General features: G+C 37.4%; 1 protein-coding gene across 2 annotated transcripts; it reads right to left on the bottom strand.

The window, feature by feature from the left end:
• Positions 1-129: 129 nt before the first annotated feature.
• Positions 130-9200, bottom strand: oxtra (oxytocin receptor a). Of its 2 annotated transcripts, XM_077727018.1 has the most exons (3): positions 8083-9200; positions 1208-1457; positions 133-280 (listed from the first exon to the last, which is right to left on the bottom strand). In XM_077727018.1, exons 1-3 carry the CDS (start codon positions 8981-8983, stop codon positions 274-276), a joined length of 1158 nt encoding a protein of 385 aa, XP_077583144.1. In that variant the 5' UTR covers positions 8984-9200; the 3' UTR covers positions 133-273. The 2 variants fall into 2 exon arrangements, with proteins under 2 accessions (XP_077583145.1, XP_077583144.1); XM_077727019.1 differs by having other exon boundaries at positions 130-1457.
• Positions 9201-17642: the final 8442 nt, after the last annotated feature.

The following is a 17642-nucleotide window of genomic DNA, read 5'->3' as shown; positions in this document are numbered from 1 at the left end:
TAAAACCATTATTAACATAAATTGTTACACACCTTCGAATATATTTCATGTATTGGTCGTACCGCTCTTTCTTATGCTGGTGTGCTGTATCCCAACCTGGCTAACTAAAGTCAGGAGGCGGGGAAGATCCTGAGCGCGTTGCCAAGTTTGTGATGTAAATCCCAGGATGAACAAACAAAAACAAGTAGGCATGATGGCGTTCCACCGGCTATGACTGCGGTTGGAGAGGACACACTGAACCTGCTTCTCCCCGACGACTTCCGTACAGCAGTTTCATTCTCTGCGTGATGAGCACATAAGCTGTAATAGTACTCGCATGACTAGGTGCAAAAACCACTAGTAGTATATACAATTCTTGTTACTAATTAAAGAAAGACAACTAGGATGCTGATTTACTAATGCCCACAGGTCTTGTGCACTTACTTTACCCCATTACGCTCTTATTTGACTTATCTTCTGTTTTTCGATCATTCTTTTGTGTCCCCTTTCCTTAATAGCCTTAGTAAAATCAAGATAGTAATGCTATAAATGTTAGGTAGCATATATATTATATTATGGTTCTTGTACCACTATTTTTCTATGTGGTACATCGTCTTACAGCCTTTAAAGACACTCAACTTCACCATTCTAAGGAGCTCAATAGGAAATGTTACAAAAAAACCTTTATGATTTACAAAAAAAGGATGATTTAAGGGTAAATTACACAGACGTCATGCAGAAACATGACAAATGTGATTTTAATGTTCTTATTTGTTTGGTGATGAGATATAGCAACACAAAAGTTGCTCTTAACCATCGTTTAGTCACAAGTGGTTGGCAAAAAAGTAGTCACAATGCTACTTCCATACCATCTGCAGGTTTCTGTAGAAGTCTCACACAATGTCGCGCGATTGCGTCGAAATTCACGCATTCTTGTGAGAGCCCTCATGACGTCATCCGTCTAATTAACCCAGTTATTCTTAGGCCGAAACGAAATATTTTTGTGCTGGTGACGTATCTAAGATGCAAGCGGTATAATATCTAGGTTAGTCCTTAATTATCTCGGGCATATTCCTTGAATTCAAAAATTCCTCTCAGACCAAATGAATTCTCTATTTACACCACAGATGGCTGAATATAATCATAAATATTTCCTTTTCATCAATGTTTTTCTGGGTCAAAAAGAGTCTGAAGTGGGCTTTTGGATATTTTACAGTTTAGCACTCACGAGCTGGATGTTTGAGTGATGCTCCTCTGACTGCTGGTGCTCTTGATAACAAAGGTGGAGGAGATACTCTTATGGCTGGAGTCCAAGTCACGATCACATTGACCCTTCGAAGACTTGAGGTAACGAGCGGAGCAGCACAAGAAGTTCTGTCGCAAGTCGTGGAAAAGATGTCCCGCGAAGCACATGTAGATCCACGGGTTACAACAGCTGTTGAGGCTGGCCAGCAACATGGAGATGATGAAAGGCATGGCTGCAAGAAAGAACAAGAAAGGAGCGATCAGTTAGGAGGATAAAAGAATGCCGAGTTCTAATATTGAATCTATTAGTAGTCAGCTAAAGGAAATGTGATTCCATTGGCTAAAAGCCCGAATGGCACCCTGCAAACATACGATGTGCTGCTCAACCTCTGCTTATCTATGTTTAAGATGGTATTTCCATTAGAGGCTTCAGAACTCAGCTGGACAGCATTTCACAGTGCAGAGATACAATAACCTGAAGAATATTGCAAAAGCAATTTAAGACTATTTGATTTTTTCATTTATTCGTTTTCTGAACCGCTTGGAAGTCTTTTGACTTTTTACCGTCCGCCTTTCTCTAAGCTTGTATGAGTTCTGCAAGTCAAAGACTTAATTTAGTGGACTAACCTGACGGCTGAAGTGTTTTGCCAATCTCCTGGTCATAAATCTGGTAAGCATCATGTTTACAGTTTTACTTTCAATTGCATTCATTCATTTTTTGAACCATTTATCCTCACAAAGTTCACTTGTCGATTGTTTTTTAAGTTTTTCTTGTTTTTTGAAAACATTCCCCAGTCATTAAAGTTTTGTTAGTATACCCTCACTTCCCTGCATTTGGGTACTACACTGCATACATAACACAAAGTAGGCAACCCTTACGAGGATGTCTGGTATGGAAGGGGAATGAATAAATGAATTATTATGCAAAAGCCAAGCCAATCACCTGATATGAATCTGAATTTGTATATAACTCACCCAGGGAAAAGAAATGCCCCAAGTACATGCACAAAATAAAGACTGAATGACTGTTGTAGTACAGGCTGAGTATATCATATGGCTAAGAAACACAGGGGACAAAATCCAGCATCTGTTGTTGGTGTTCCAGATTTGAGGATGGCATTGACTACAAATGACTTGCAATTATAATAATTTCAATTTGTCAATCACATAAAGTAAACTATACATAATTGATGGACCTATTATATTAAATACAGCAAATGCAGGGGTACGACATATGTGACATTTGCATTGTCAATTCTGTCTTTCCCATATGGCATTTTCCATATATATATTGAATATATTTTCAATATATTCAGGATGCCCATTATTGTCTTGTAATCTGTATATAAAGGTCGCGTCATCTTTTTCTCTCTAAATACTGTAAACACACACACTCCCTGCACCCCTTGTGAGGATAAGTGGTTCAGAAAATAAATGAATAGCTGACATATGATAAATTTTCCAATATTTTTCTAAATAAAAGAAAACATCATTACTATTGAAGCCCAACAAAATAACTCTTTTGGGCTTTAATTCCATTTCATACCACAGCCCAGCTTTGCTTGCCACTTTCATCTTTCCTGTTACGACTGGCTGCTTTCTCCCATCAACCAGTTCCAAAAACATTTTCCATATCACCAGCTACAGTGTCACATGTCAGCTCTGGGATCCCTGATGCTCATTCCAACCCAACACCAGTGCTATGTTATTTTCTTAGGTTGTTCTGTTCCTATTAACTTTTAGAACGAAAGAGAACCTCATTTGTCATTTGTCAAGATTTTCAATGGGCTATTGCAGTCACGGAATTTAGCAACGAGTAGGAAATGTGGCATATTGAGAATGGCTTTAGTCTGCTGCATCTGAAAGGTGATGAACATTTGACCCGATGCTGTGGTTGATTAAATTCTGAATGATTTATATCTGTCTGGGTGGCTTCTTTCATATAAAAAATACAACTAGTGAACTGAATATAGTAATTTAAACATAAGGGTCCATTGTACTCTCATTTGAATTAACCAGTTTCTCAGTCAAATTAATCTACTATGAAAAATATAAAAATATCTCCCTCATAAAGGTTCCTTATACAACTGACATTATTGGATTCTGACACCAACTCCATAATCCTTATGATACTGAAAAAAATACTGAAAATAAATGTTATATTTGTTGTCATTCCCTGAATGCCAATGTGTAAAAAATAATGCCTATTGGTCACTGGTGTCAAAAGGTTGGGGAAAGAAATAAAACAATAAAGGAGTTGACCTTTTAGAAGTCTTCCAATTTCGAACTATCTGGGATTTATGGCCATTAAGTGCAAAACGTAAATAAATAGCACATCCATGCAGGGAGAGTCAGTGGGCTCAATGGGGGAGAATATTTTTGAGGATTTCATTTCGATATTGTGTGTTTGAACCAGGTGTTCGCATTCAAGCCTTTTTTTCTGCAAGCTAAATGTGAAATCACAGGTGTCAGCTAATGGCCTATTATTATTATTTTTTTTTTTTTGGTGGTTACAATTACGACCGGCTGATCATTGTCTGAAATTGTAATCTTCCTGCATGTTCGCCAATAGATGAATACAGACAACGTGAAGGTGAGAGGCCATTTTCACTCTCCATTTCAGCACTTAACAGTTGGACCGAATTGAAATAGGACACCACAAAATTGAGTTAAGAGTCACTTATGAAATGCACCATGTTGCTTGCCAGCTGGATGCAATTGTAATGCCAAATAAAAAAAGTTTTGGGGGGTTCTTTACGACAGTGGGGGAGAAATGTGTAGATGAAAATATGAAGCTATTCCACCTTCACAGCTGTAAAGCAGATGTCATGTTTATGAACTCTCTCTGTCATACCAAATGTGGGCGTTCAATTCTTCCATAGCAAACTAAGCAAAAAATATTCAATTACCTTTGCATACCGTGGAGAGCAAAAAACTTAATGCATAGTTTATATCTTAAAGTTGTGTTTAATATTCCTTACTTGTTGGCAGGAAGTACAATTAACTTGCACTTGTTGCCTTTATTTTAAGTCTTTGTTCAGTTGAACAGGACCAATTTCACAGCGACTACATATTGAAATAGGCAAATTCAGTAGTCACGCTTCTGATATGTAAAATGGGTTCCTCATCTCATGAAAAAAAAATTGGAAGAATTTACATTAGACCAACACAATGAATCAAAGGAAATACATTTACATTACACAGACACACATTGAACTTGTCTTTTGGTTGACATTCTTTTGCAATTGTTATTCGTCACACTAGATGTAGATAGTCACTTTGTTAGTTTAAGGTTGGAATTTGACAACGTGGCTTCCACAGTTAAGTGTATATATAGTATTACAGTATTTGGTAAATCAAAATATTATTTTAAATTGATTCCGATCCTCTGTTTAAATGTCAAAGGATTTCAAGTCCTTTGATTTTTGGGAAAGTTTGGACACCCCAGTTTTAATGGTTGCGATAAACCTTAATAGGATATATTCTGTTTGCTGTTCAATGCTGTCTGTCTGAATTGACATTAGTGTCAGTCTAATGGATAATGATCTCTACACAGGCAACAGGCACTCACGCCTATCCATAGTACACAAACACCGGCACGTGGATTAGACGATTGTGGCCTTTCTGAAGGTTCTTCACGTGTAAAAAGGCAATCAATCTCTTTTCTGCACAGATGCAGACGACCAAATAAAACGTGAGGGGAAAAAAGGATAGGCTTTTTGCCATTTTGGCCCTATAAAATGTCCTCAGGTCGCCAGGAAATAATGTGGCATGATATTCAAAGACGGCATTTATGCATTCGGTCACTTTAAACCTATTACAGAGGAAGCAGAAACCAAAAAAAAGAGAATAATTTCCTCAATCAAAGTATGTTTACATCTGCTTTGCTACGATACAGCCCAAGTCTTTTGTTTGGTTTGACTAAACAGTATTCAAAACCTCTTTTTAGCCTCTTAAGTGAATCCCTGTGATGAAGAAAAATATTCTTTGTCGTTGCATAAAAACAAACAAATAGGCAATCAAACATGTTTTGTTACTTAACTACACACAAAGGACAAATTAGTATTTTGTTCATTAACACAAAGCAGCAATAAAATAAATTAAAATCGTAAAATAATGCTGATTATTGTTCTTTTATTTTGGTGGTGGTACATATGTATCTAGTCCCTTTTAAAGTTGTGCAATTTGTGGTGTCTAACAAAATGTCTACCACACTTTGATAGAAAAATATTTTAGATTTTCCCAATTACCACATCACCTTCCATAGGGGTGGTTCATGCCTACTTTAAAATAAAATGACGAATTGATTCACCCATCACCCTCCGAACCAGTCCTAAGTAATAAATGAGCCAGTTTGTCATTGAGGATGACACTTTTGATTGGATAATATGCTTTCAGTTCAGGCTAGTCACTCTTTTATTGCTGATGTGACCTTTACACAAGACATGTTCACAGTTGAGAGGAAATTTATTGATTTGCTAATTAAAATAAAGGGAATATGAAGATATTAATAATATTTTAAATGTGTTACTCATTTTTATGTATAAAAAGTGCTGCTTTAATCTTCTTCTTCTTTTTTGCATTAGACTGCTAGAATACACACTCATTAATTAACAACTGCATAAGAATGATGTCAAAAGTATTCATTTTTTTCCACTTTAAAAGTAGTGAAATTACTCAAATAAAAGACAACCATTTACATGTATTTTGACTTTTAAATTCAGAGTATGCTCTCAAAGAATAACATTAAAAAATATGAATTGTTTATGGCTCTCTTTGTCAAAAAGGTTCCTGACCCCTGCATTAATATAACCTAAGGGACAACTTTTGACAATATGCAAATAAGAAGGCAGCTATGGGTGTGGCTTGTGACCATTGAGTTTTTATGCTGCATGTCATGCTTCACAGCTTATGGCTGTTAAATGTCAACGAGGTGCTCCAGTGTAGCCCCAGAGGCCAAACATAAAGCTGGTGGGTGTGCAGTTGCACACGCTAATTTGATTAATGATTAGCTGTCTGACAATGTGCAGTGCAAGGGGTGACAAAGGACACAAGGGAAAGCCTTGTCTTGTGCATTCTAAGAGGAACACTTAGTGCATTTTGGAAATCAAAACAAATATATTTAAGTGTGCATGGAGACAGCCAGACAGGTAAAAGTCATCCAAATCTCCCTTTTGTTGACCTTGCTTTTTGTACCAGGGGTACTGCTCCTAATTGTGATTCATGACAATGTTTGTGCATTGGATCTTATCAAATTGTGGAAGTGAACTTAATCAAGTGTTGTGGTTGTAGTTGGTATAAGTTATAGTTTACCTATTTTCTCTGTCATTACTCAGCTGAGGTATATTTGTGGATTTTGTATTTGAACAATGTTATCGTATTCCAACAGAAAAAGTACAAAATATAGAAGAAAAAAATACAAATTGTGAATTTAGGAAAATCTGTCTAAATTTACTCCTAAATCAAAGAGTGGGCACTTTGTATTGAAAACAATTGTGTATTTTATACAGCACCTACCCATTGTACAGAATTAGACAACTAATCAACCTGTCTATTTCTAAAAATGTATTTCATCTGGTATCTAGTGAAATAATAATATACACAATTAGCATAGATAAGTGAAAAATTATATATTTTTAGGACTATATGCATAAGAGTAGTTTTGAGAAATTGTAATTTACTACTGCACACCTGCTGATCTATCACAGTCTATAATTCCCAGTAATTGGGAATCACAGATTGTTTATACAAATAAAAAATAATAATTTAATGAAAATGTACTGCATTTAAAAGTCAATTAAAAATGCATGTTTTGGAAAACAAACTGTTTTAGAATAAAGAACAAATGCAGATATACTGTGATTTAAAGTAATATGACAAAACTGCATTTAAAAAAATATAGTATTATGGATTAAAAAAAACTATGATAGGATTATGTAGTTTAAAGAATGAATTCTGTGATTATTTTGAGACTCACCAGAGAAATATTTTTACCCCGGATATACGTCATATTAGTCACGCGCCTTACAGTGCTCGATTTTTGTACTCTATAATATGTTTCCATTTCGGTGGCTGAGAGCTGCTCATTTTTCTGTTGGAGTCCTGTTTTTCTGCTTGTAGTGTTGTCATTGTCAATCACATCAGTCTTTTTAACCGCACCAATTGGCTGTATTTCAATCAAGTCCTGTGATGTAGTGGAAAGAATTATTTCATGACCGGGACATTAAGCAGCACATAATTGCCTGACAAATGACTATTACACATAATGCAAAAATGAGTAGAAGGAAATGAGTCTGAGCAGAATACACAATTTGCATATTGAAGGGACCAGAAAGCAAATAGTGTACTCCGTAAACAGTGTACTCAACCGTTTCTTTTTATCATTTAAAACTAATTAAATAACAAACTACGCCATATACTAGCACTGATTGCCAACAATCAGATGGCACATGTAAACAAACAATCGGTCACAATAACATTTACAGCTACGGACAAAAAAAAACTCTTAAATCCAAGCAAAAAAAACATCACAATCCATTCTGGATGGATTTGGAGACCTAAAACACGAACCCCCGAATTTAGAAAGGCCAAGAGACGTTTGTGGCACTTCAAACTGTAATTTTAAGATCCAATAATCTTTTTTTTTAAGTTGTTGAGGAAGCAATAAAGCTCTCCCACTAGATGGCAGGAGCAAGAGTTGACCTGTGAGTCCAGTGCTGGACAACCCCCCTAAAATCAGGTATTTTAGTAAATAAAAATGAATTTTGCAATTTTTAATAGGCATTTATTCTCCCATGGAATCGGAGGAAAGTTTAGGGGCACATTGGAGCCAATGGAAGTGAAATGATTGGCACTCACCCTCGCGTGGGGCGGCGGGGTCCCAAGCGGACCACATCTGCACGGAGAAGAAGGGTGTCCAGCACACGATGTAAGCCAGCACGATGACAAAAGTCATCTTGACGGTGGTCATCTTGGCTTTGGAGATGAGTTTGACGCTGCTCACCCTTGCCAACGTGCTGACCCCCTTCCCACTTTTGGGCGTCAAACTGATGCACTGGTCTCGCCGGGTCTTCAGCTTAAAGTTCTGCCATATTTTGAAGCTAATCAGGCCATAGCAGATGCTTAGGATTCCCACCGGGATGATATAGATGGTCAAGCTGATCCACGTGATGTATACTTTAGCCCCCCACGGCTGGATGAAGTCAGCCCAGCAGTCATGTACCCCGGAACCCAGATCCCGGAGGGAGAAGATAAACATCTGTGGCGCGCTGAAGAGTACGCTCAGGCTCCAGGAGAGAACCACATAGAACCGGTCCTTCCTCCTATGCAGGGAGCGTAGAGGCTGGCATATGGCCAGGCATCTATCCACGGACATGAGCACCAACATATAGGTGGAGGCGAACATGCCCACCACCTGAAGATACTTGACCAGTCGACACAGTAAGTCCGGACCGTAGAAGCGGAAAGTGATGTCCCAGATGAGTTGAGGCAAGACCTGGAAGATGGCTACTACCAGGTCAGCGATGCTCAGGTGCTTCATGAAGTAGTACATGCGCGACTGGCTGTGTTTGGCACTGTGGATGGCCGCTAGGACGCACAGGTTCCCCGCAAGTGCCAGGAAGAGAATCAAAGCCAGGACGCTCACCTCCACCTTGGCTACCTCCTCGTTCCTCTTCAAGGGGTTCGTCTGGTTGGGAACTGATGACCACGACTCGTTCTGTGGCCATGAGTCACTTAGATTCGAATGAAAGATCTCCATTGGCTCGGCTGGTGCGTCAAGCCGAAGGTCCTCCAAACAACATCTCGGGTAAATAAGTGCGATTTGCGGGCATCGATTGGTATGCCAAACTGCCTTTTTCGCTAAAGGTGAATAAGAAATCGTTTTAAAAAGTCACTTGTAGTTGAAGTGATATCCTTCCCATAAACCACGAGCGCAAATCCAAATTCTGGGGGAAAAGTGGGGGAAAGTGATGCAAAAAAAATATGAGGAGCTCTGACATCCTCCTCCAGAAGACTGGCAATGGGCAGCACAGCAGCATAGAAGTGCTTTTGTGTTGGAGAAGACGACGCGTATCCCCGAGCAGACACCAACATCACAGTCACTAGGGGGCGCCACGTACCAATTGCAAGGGTGCGCAAACTCACGGTCAATTGCGCGCACCACACCCACATAAAAGCCATCATTAAATCTGAAGACTTCATACTTCTTTGCAGAATGGGAAGATGAAGTCATTAATAGCAGTATAGTGCTGTGTTGCTTACGTACAATTATAGAGTGCTTAAAAAATATAATGTAATTGTTAGGTGATCCGGTGCAGGAGTGGATAATGCGTCGGCTGCACTGTTTTGGGGTCGAGGGTTCGTTCTCAGATGGGTCTTTATGGAGTGGAGTTTGCATGTTTTCCGTAGGCTTGCGTGGGATTTCTCCGGGTACTCTGGTTTTCTCCCAAGTGCCAAAAACATGCATGGATGGCCACCAAACACTCTAAATTACTCCAAGTTTGTGAATCTGAGCATGAATGGTTGTCCGTCTCCTCGTGCCGTGCGATTGGCTGGCCACCAATCCAAGGTGTCATCTGGGATTTGCTCCAGCACCCCACACGACCCTTGTGAGGATAAGCGGTTCAGAAAATGAATGAATGATTGAATCATTGTTTTATTAACCCCTGTAGGGATAGTAGTCAGCACAGTGGACATATTTGACCTTTTAAACCTTTATAGGCAAGTGACAAATGTCAATTTCAAGTCTTTTTTGACACTTAAGAGTTTAAACTATTAAATTATTAGCGATTTCTTTATCATTATTAGGTGGCAGGTTGTTCGAGAGGTTAGCAGGTTCAAACTTTTCTCTGTGGAGTTTGCATGGGTGCCCTGGTTTTGAAAAAGTTCATAATTTTGACTTGTCAGGGTAACTCGATATAACTGCATGTCATAAACAAGACAGCTGGCAAACACCCCTTATGGAGAGCCATAAATCTTGGCATGCCATTGCCTTTATCTATGAGGTTTTCCACTTATGTCATTAAAATGTCTGTATATTCATAAAACTGTGTCCCATATTAAAATGCAAATTATAATTTACTCTCATTTGCCAAGATAATAAACTGAATGCAGCAAATATAATAACTGCAAATGATATTCATCTTAATTTACAAGCCATTGCCAAGCTGAGTATATTTTTTGACAAACTTCCTAATGATGATGTTTCAAAATATTTAGTTGTTAAGAACTGAAAATGATAATTCATTGACTGTTGTTGATTAAAAGGGCATCTCAACTGAAAATAAACTTTTTTTTATTAAAAAAACATCTAAAGAGGCGAAATTATATTCTACAATGTTATAATTCGTTCATCTATTGCATGTCAGATTTTTTTTCCTCACTTTATACACGAGTTTATGTATATTTGGAGACATTCAGACTGGCTCCCCAGAGCTGAAATTGTTTTTAGATTCTCGACTTTAGAAAAAGAACTCTTAAAATTGAGCCATGTGGTAATTTAAATTGTCAGTAAGAAGATTGGATTCATGAAATGAAACAATAAGTTATAGTTACAAAACAATCTTAAGAAATATACCTGATGTATTAGAAGGAAGAACAAAAAGAGTTGCTAAAGTATCATTTATTTGTCTTTTCCAGTAGTATGCATTTTCAGACACCATCATTCCTCCCTCCGGAATCCGTTTCTCTGTGGCTTTGAGTCTGGAAAACAGTGGATTGACTGCAAATTAGTAAGAGGAGGAATGGGAAGAGTGATTCTGATGTATTGCTACCTGGAAAGTAAAAGGGCAAAGGAAAAAAAGAATTCATGACTGATTGTATCAAATCCAAAGAAGAATGAATTTGGGAAAAAACAAAATATTGCGGCCACCTGATAGTGAAGTGGTTCTTTTGCCTAACTTTGGTGATGTGGGCAATATAGGATCAATTCCGACTTGTTGGCGGTTTATTTGTGATAAGTTGTTGTTGGGTTTATTCTGTATTACTGTTATACATATGTGTAGTAATTCATTTCTTTGTTAAATCATTAAAAGTCTTTTTATTGTTCGGCTCGAGGTCATACACTGCCGCCTAGTCAACTCTCACATGGACTTATCCAAGGCAAAGAGACGCCAAGGTCTAACAACAGATACGGATATCTGCCACTTCCATAACACTCGGGACATTTCGGGCTTCTTTATGTAATTGTTATATGATTGTTAGGTCAAATGAAGGCGTGATTGTTTTTATTCAAAATGCCTTAAAGCTGTACGCGAAATACGGTTCGGGAGGATACTTTTGAAGATCTCCTCCCTTAAGGTTTCTTATCCGTGATCCAATCTATTTATTAAATGTCAATAATTGAATAAGATGTCTGCCTGCAGTTATTGATAATTACAAAGAAGGGTAATTTTAATGAACCTATCAGTTGTCTTTATATTGGGCTCTATTACTGACTGCTGACCAGGTGTAGTCTGGCTTTTTTTTCTGAAGTCAGCTGAGAAAGCACACTGCGAACCTGCCAAGAACAAGTGGTTTTGAAATTGAATGAATAAAATATAATTTTGACATCAAGAAGTACGTTCTTCTGATTAGCTACTGGAAAAATAGGAAACAGAGGCAATGCAGTTATCCTGGGGGACAAGTGTACCTCAATTTACATGTATATATATGTATATATACATATATACATATTTATTTTGATTTTATAACACAGTGCCGTATAAAATCCCTTGAAAAATACTTCTATTTCTTATGAGGATGGAACAGATCAATGGTATTTCACTTATTCATTTCAATGGCTTTTTACTCTTCAATTTCTTATTTATCTTTGCTGTGTACTGAAATGTTAGTTAGCATGTTTGGCAAACTGTTGAGATATTCTGATATCCAATGTTGGTTCAGGCCCTGCTGTGGAATTTGTAATTTCTCTCCTTTGCTCGTCTGTGTGTTTTTTCCTGGTACCCGAGCCGAGCTTCCTTCCACATTCCAAAAAACACGGAGTAAGACTGTGAAAAGATACGTTTTGAATCTTTTTAGGTCACATATCCCTTTTACAGAGGAAGATATTTTCCAAGGATTACTTCATGATCCTAAGTCCAATTAAATTAAGTACATGGTGTAACTTTAAATGCCAAAGAAATTAAAAATGAGCCCAGTTCTGAGAAAAAGTCATTCTGGTTGCATCACACTAAGATCTTTTTAGAACACTTTAATTGTCCTTACTTACTTTTTACCACATGATATCTCAAAGTTGACTAGTCAATCTATGAGTACATTTACACGGGCACCGTTTTCTTACTATAAAAGCATAGATAATAAATATTTCACAAGATAAATTTGAATTATCGGCATTATTTCAATATTGTTGTTCGTTTTGAATATGAAGACTATTAGTTCATTTTCCACTTTTTCTTGCAATGTTATGACTTAATTTGCATATTACCCTAACAGAAGATCTAAGAATATTATTCATTTTCTGAACCACTTTATCCTCACTAGGGTTACAGAGGGTGCTGGAGCCTATCCCATCTGACGGCATGAGGCGGCACACCCACCAAAATTTCTATAGGCGCCCTACTGGAATAAGTTCCAGTTGCCCACACTGAATTATGGAATATTTATATCAGAACACATGAAACTCATTAGCATTTAATGAAACAAAAATTACACAAATAAAACGCACTAGACTATGAGCAGGATATTTCAAAGCAGAGGATGGAAAGTAGCGCCTAATTGTCTCGCTAAAGACGGAAAAAGACTAACAATTGGCTTCTATGCACTACAGTCATCTTAGAATTACCTGATATGTGCAGCCACTTAATGGTTGGAGGGCAAAACGTCTCAGGGATAAATATGGATTTCTTCTTGTTTTCAATTTTTTAAGGAGATGTGGAAATAATTAGTTCTGGGCTGTGTAAGGCTCAAGGTCTCATTTGGAGAGGAGATGCTCAATGAGCATAGCCTGAAGGCCATCTCAAGGACTCAGTGTCTACGTTGTGCACTAATCTAAAGGATACTACGTTGGAATGTTAGCGTGTGGGCTATATTGAATGTAAAAAAATACACATTCATTGTTGGAGATTGACAGAAATCAGTTAAACTGTTACAATATAACAAGTCACAACTAGGGGAGTGAAAAAGAACAGTATTATTTATATTTTTATTCAATGTACAGCAAAATTCAGGGACGATTGATGAAAAATAGTCAACAATTTCAACTAATTTGGTTCAATACAAAGTGATAATTGAAAACAAACCCCAAATATTTTATGTTAATGAGGAAAATATTAATAAATAGTAACATTAATTTCTTTATTTAGAGTCTAAAAATAGAATCATGGTCAGGCCTAATGAACAGGCTAAATTATATCAACATAAAATCCTTAACAACGCAACAAAAATGGCAAAGTTCCTGTTTAAAAACATTCTTCAACTTGTTTTTCAATGCACACGTTTGGTGAGTTCAAGGAAGGTCCGAAAAGCATCAAATTATGCAAAAGGATGTGAAATGGTGTGAAGGCATGAGCCGAGGGTGCTTGAAAGCATGAGCGGACAGGCTTGGGAAATTGATTTTAGAGACTTTCAACTTATTTGTGGTGAGAATCAACAGAAAAAGCTACAGGAAGCACTTGGGAAGATTCCGCCTGAGCCCTTGATTTTATTGGTGTCATGAGAATAAAAATAAAGACCCTGGTAGGTCTAAATGTCGGCTGTGATTGCGCTTGTGAATGCATTGAAAATTGATGACAGTTCATTACTCACCTCTTTTGTCCCTGATTAGTTATTTTCCCTAAAGACATTGTCTATTAAATTTGGGGTTTCATAATGGCGACAGACAGGATTGATTTTTACAATTTACTCATTAACCACAGTCAGGTCGAAAGGAAAAGTTCACCAAAATGACCAAAAGTGATGTTTTTATTTTTTAAACCATTTTTTAATTGTGTAAAGGCAATTTTTCCATCAATTTTCTCCAATACGATGCACAGTGAGATGGCAACACGATTTCCTATTGAAAAATCAAGTTTAAACTTAATGAACTCCAGTTTCAAATATCATGGACATGTTTTCATTTTTAAAAAGTTATAGAATTGATCCTTTTTCCTGTCAATCCCAAATGGTTCCAACGGCTCAGCAGTTCTTGTTACAGTTCCTACAGATTTGGTGAGCTTTTAGTTGACAGACCTAATTAGAGACAAGATCCAGGCTTAAACCCTTGATAAAGTGAGAGATGATACTCGCATGCTTCTTACATAATTGCACATTTTCAGCCTGCAGTTTTCTCATGTCATTTAGTATCAGGAGGTGCACATATAAACTGAATCAACGCACAGCAGGGTGCAAAGTACGGTTGTCAATTAAATCTCGGCGGGTGACGCATTATCCATGCAAACATCACTTTTTTTTTTAGAAAAGGGGGCCATTTCCCGCATGATAGCGGTGCACTTTAAGAGCCTTGCATGATGAGTCAAAACAAAAATGTAAGTCGCACATCGCACTAACTCGCCACATATCTCACCCACTCTTTGAGCTACAAGTTTCGACGTGAGCAATATCTCAATCTTCTTTTCAGTTCTTTAGGTAGGCTTTACTTCTTAGAGAATTTACCAGTTTCCTGTGGTTTTTGCACAGGATCCAAAAGCATCAGCTTACAAAACAATAACAGGATAACACCCCCTAGGGTGCTTTACTATTAAAGGCTTTGACTATACTCAGGGCAGTAGTAAGTAGAAGTCAGGAAACCACTGAAATATACCGTCCACAACTCAGATTTTTATATTGTTGCTGTCAGGTAGAATATCCCTACTTCTAAACAAACTTGTGGAATTTCGGTATTCACCAGGATTTGGTTCCTATGTGATGTAACATTAATAAGGTTGAACTCTAATGAGAAAAAAATTTGAAATACAAGCAATGACGCCTACCAAAAAGACATGCTGAAGCACTGGATGGGTGTTGACCTTCCCCAAGCAGAGGGGGTTGGGGTAGTTACAGATCTCATAGTGCTACAAGCATGCTGCCCTTTAAAGAAATAAGCATGGTTATTGTTGTGAAAGAGGTCAACTGTGTTTGTGCCACAAGCAGCGCAGCACAATAATACCTACATTAAACCTCACCTGTGCTGCTCTCGGTGGTCTGGTGAGGGGTTGTTGCTCTTTCTGGATGGATCGATGGACCCTACGGCACTCCTGGTAGGCTGAAAGGGGTGGTCAGATAGTCAAATTACACATTTTTTCAGGCACTAACACTTATTTTTTCACTTTATTTTTTATTTTTTTATATTTTAATGTCAAGTAAAATATAACCACAGTTAATTTAATTAAATCTTACATCAGTGACTTATCTGTTGTGTATTTACAAAAAAACAACAACACATTACTTGGCATTTTAAATACATCTACATAAAACGTAATGGTTTTGTCATCGGGCCATGTTAACTCACCATAGTCACAGCCAAGTTTTTAAAAAATTGGCCCAGTTTCCTGAAGAATGGGACAAAAGATTTACAGGCACTTCTTCTGCAGTGGCCACAAAGTGGTATTAACAATTCCAAAAGTATGTGCTACTTGTCGTTGATTTATTATTTTAAAAAGTTTGCCTTTTGGGTAGCAAAGCATAAATCCATTGATCCATTTATTCTCTGCTTTTGGGTAGATGGAGCAATTTACCTATAAACCACAGGACATCCATCCTAAGTTTGTTTTGTCATCATTTAACAGGAGAAATGTGAAAAGATGTCTGGAGTACCTGAAGAAAATCCCACACAAGCAAATGGGTAAACAAACTCTTTGGGACCTTGTTTTCCACACTACATATGCATAAATTTAGACTAGTATCATTCTAGAAGTTTTAAACAAGGTTTTTGTTAACTTCATAGACAGGCACAAGTAAGAAGTATAAGGCAAAAACTTCTTTTCACCAAAATATGGCCTAACTGCATATCAAAGTAGCTCAACCAAATCGGTGAGTAAACTAAGGAAAGCGCACAAACGGCCCAAAAAGTAAAAATTCAAAAGGTACAACAAAAACAGTAAATATGATCAAGTTGGCGAATAAACTAAAGGTGCAAAGTAGCAAAATAATCACGAGAAAATCCAACCATACACCGGCAGCCGACCTCAGAAAAGATGTCAGTCCCACACAGCAGGTAAGCAAGAAATTGTCCAATAATCAGCTGATTGTAACAGTTATCCCGCTGGTACATTGCACAAACTTGTCCTTTTGGCTTAAACTGCTGCTGAACAAACACAGAGTGATTGCAGACAACAGAAAATGACAGGCACACAAATTTAGCTTGTGTCATATTTGAAGCCAGAGCTAGAGCCCTTTCAGGCATTCTTCTTCACCATTGCAATTTAAGCTCACACTAACCGTGACTAAGTGGTATTGATGTCCAGTGGGTACTCCTCAGACTGCACTACCCAGGAATAATATATCAGGAGTCCCAATGGGACTTTATTCAGAATTTTTCAACTATAGTGGAGCAAGGGAGTCACCTTCTAGTCACCTTTACACAAACTTGTGTAGATGTTAAGGATGTATTTAATGAAAATCCCTATGTGCTGACATACACGCTGATGTTGCATTTGACATGTACTTAACACTAAGTAAACAGTATACATGGATGTAACTAATAAACTCTACTGCCTAGCAACAGCATGACAAAAAAAAAAACATGGAATATGTCCAACTCTTGCCTCTATGATAAAACTATTCTTGTCAGTTATTGCTCATTTTGGCTGACCTTGTCCTTGAACTTCATTTGATAAGCAGAACAGGGATATTATTAGTATCATGAATTAAAACTATGAAATGTTATCAGATCATGTTGTCCAGTTATATTAAAAGTAGGGAAATTATGTTAAGTATGACTCAGTCCATTTATTTATCCATTGAGTCATGCTCAATTTGTTTTACTTAAATTTGGTGATTACAATCAACTTGACTAATTTAACTTATTTTCTATTTTAGAGAAATGAAGGAAATCCTGTACATCTACTAGACCTGTCTACTGCTCATGATGGAGGATAATCAGTATGCTCTCAGACACTGGCTTCTCTCGGGCCATTAACATCGTATCGTCCAGTTAACTGCAGGCCATTAGACCATTTTTACCACTAAGCGTGCTGTTCTGGGACCTGAGGACAGTTTTGTGATAAGTTTATGACACCTATAATGTTCTTCTTGTGAAGATAAATATTATTACAAACATCTGCAGTGTACAGTTCTGTTTACAAACTATACCTAAAATTAAAAGAACCTTTAACCAAGGCTAACTGGTGATCAGATTTATTTTAATAAATCTAATCCCTGCTTTTATTTGATCTCAATAACATTATCATCGAACTGTAGAAAATGGCAGTAAATCAAATTCCTCTAATGGCCAGTCAATGTGGTCCAGCATAGAAGGGCATACATTTCCTCCATATTGAATA

This window comes from Stigmatopora nigra, chromosome 10 (assembly GCF_051989575.1).
Source record: "Stigmatopora nigra isolate UIUO_SnigA chromosome 10, RoL_Snig_1.1, whole genome shotgun sequence".
NCBI classification, from domain to species: Eukaryota; Metazoa; Chordata; class Actinopteri; order Syngnathiformes; family Syngnathidae; genus Stigmatopora; species Stigmatopora nigra.
Note: the sequence above shows the minus strand (reverse complement) of the source record. Positions and strands in the feature narration are given on the sequence as shown.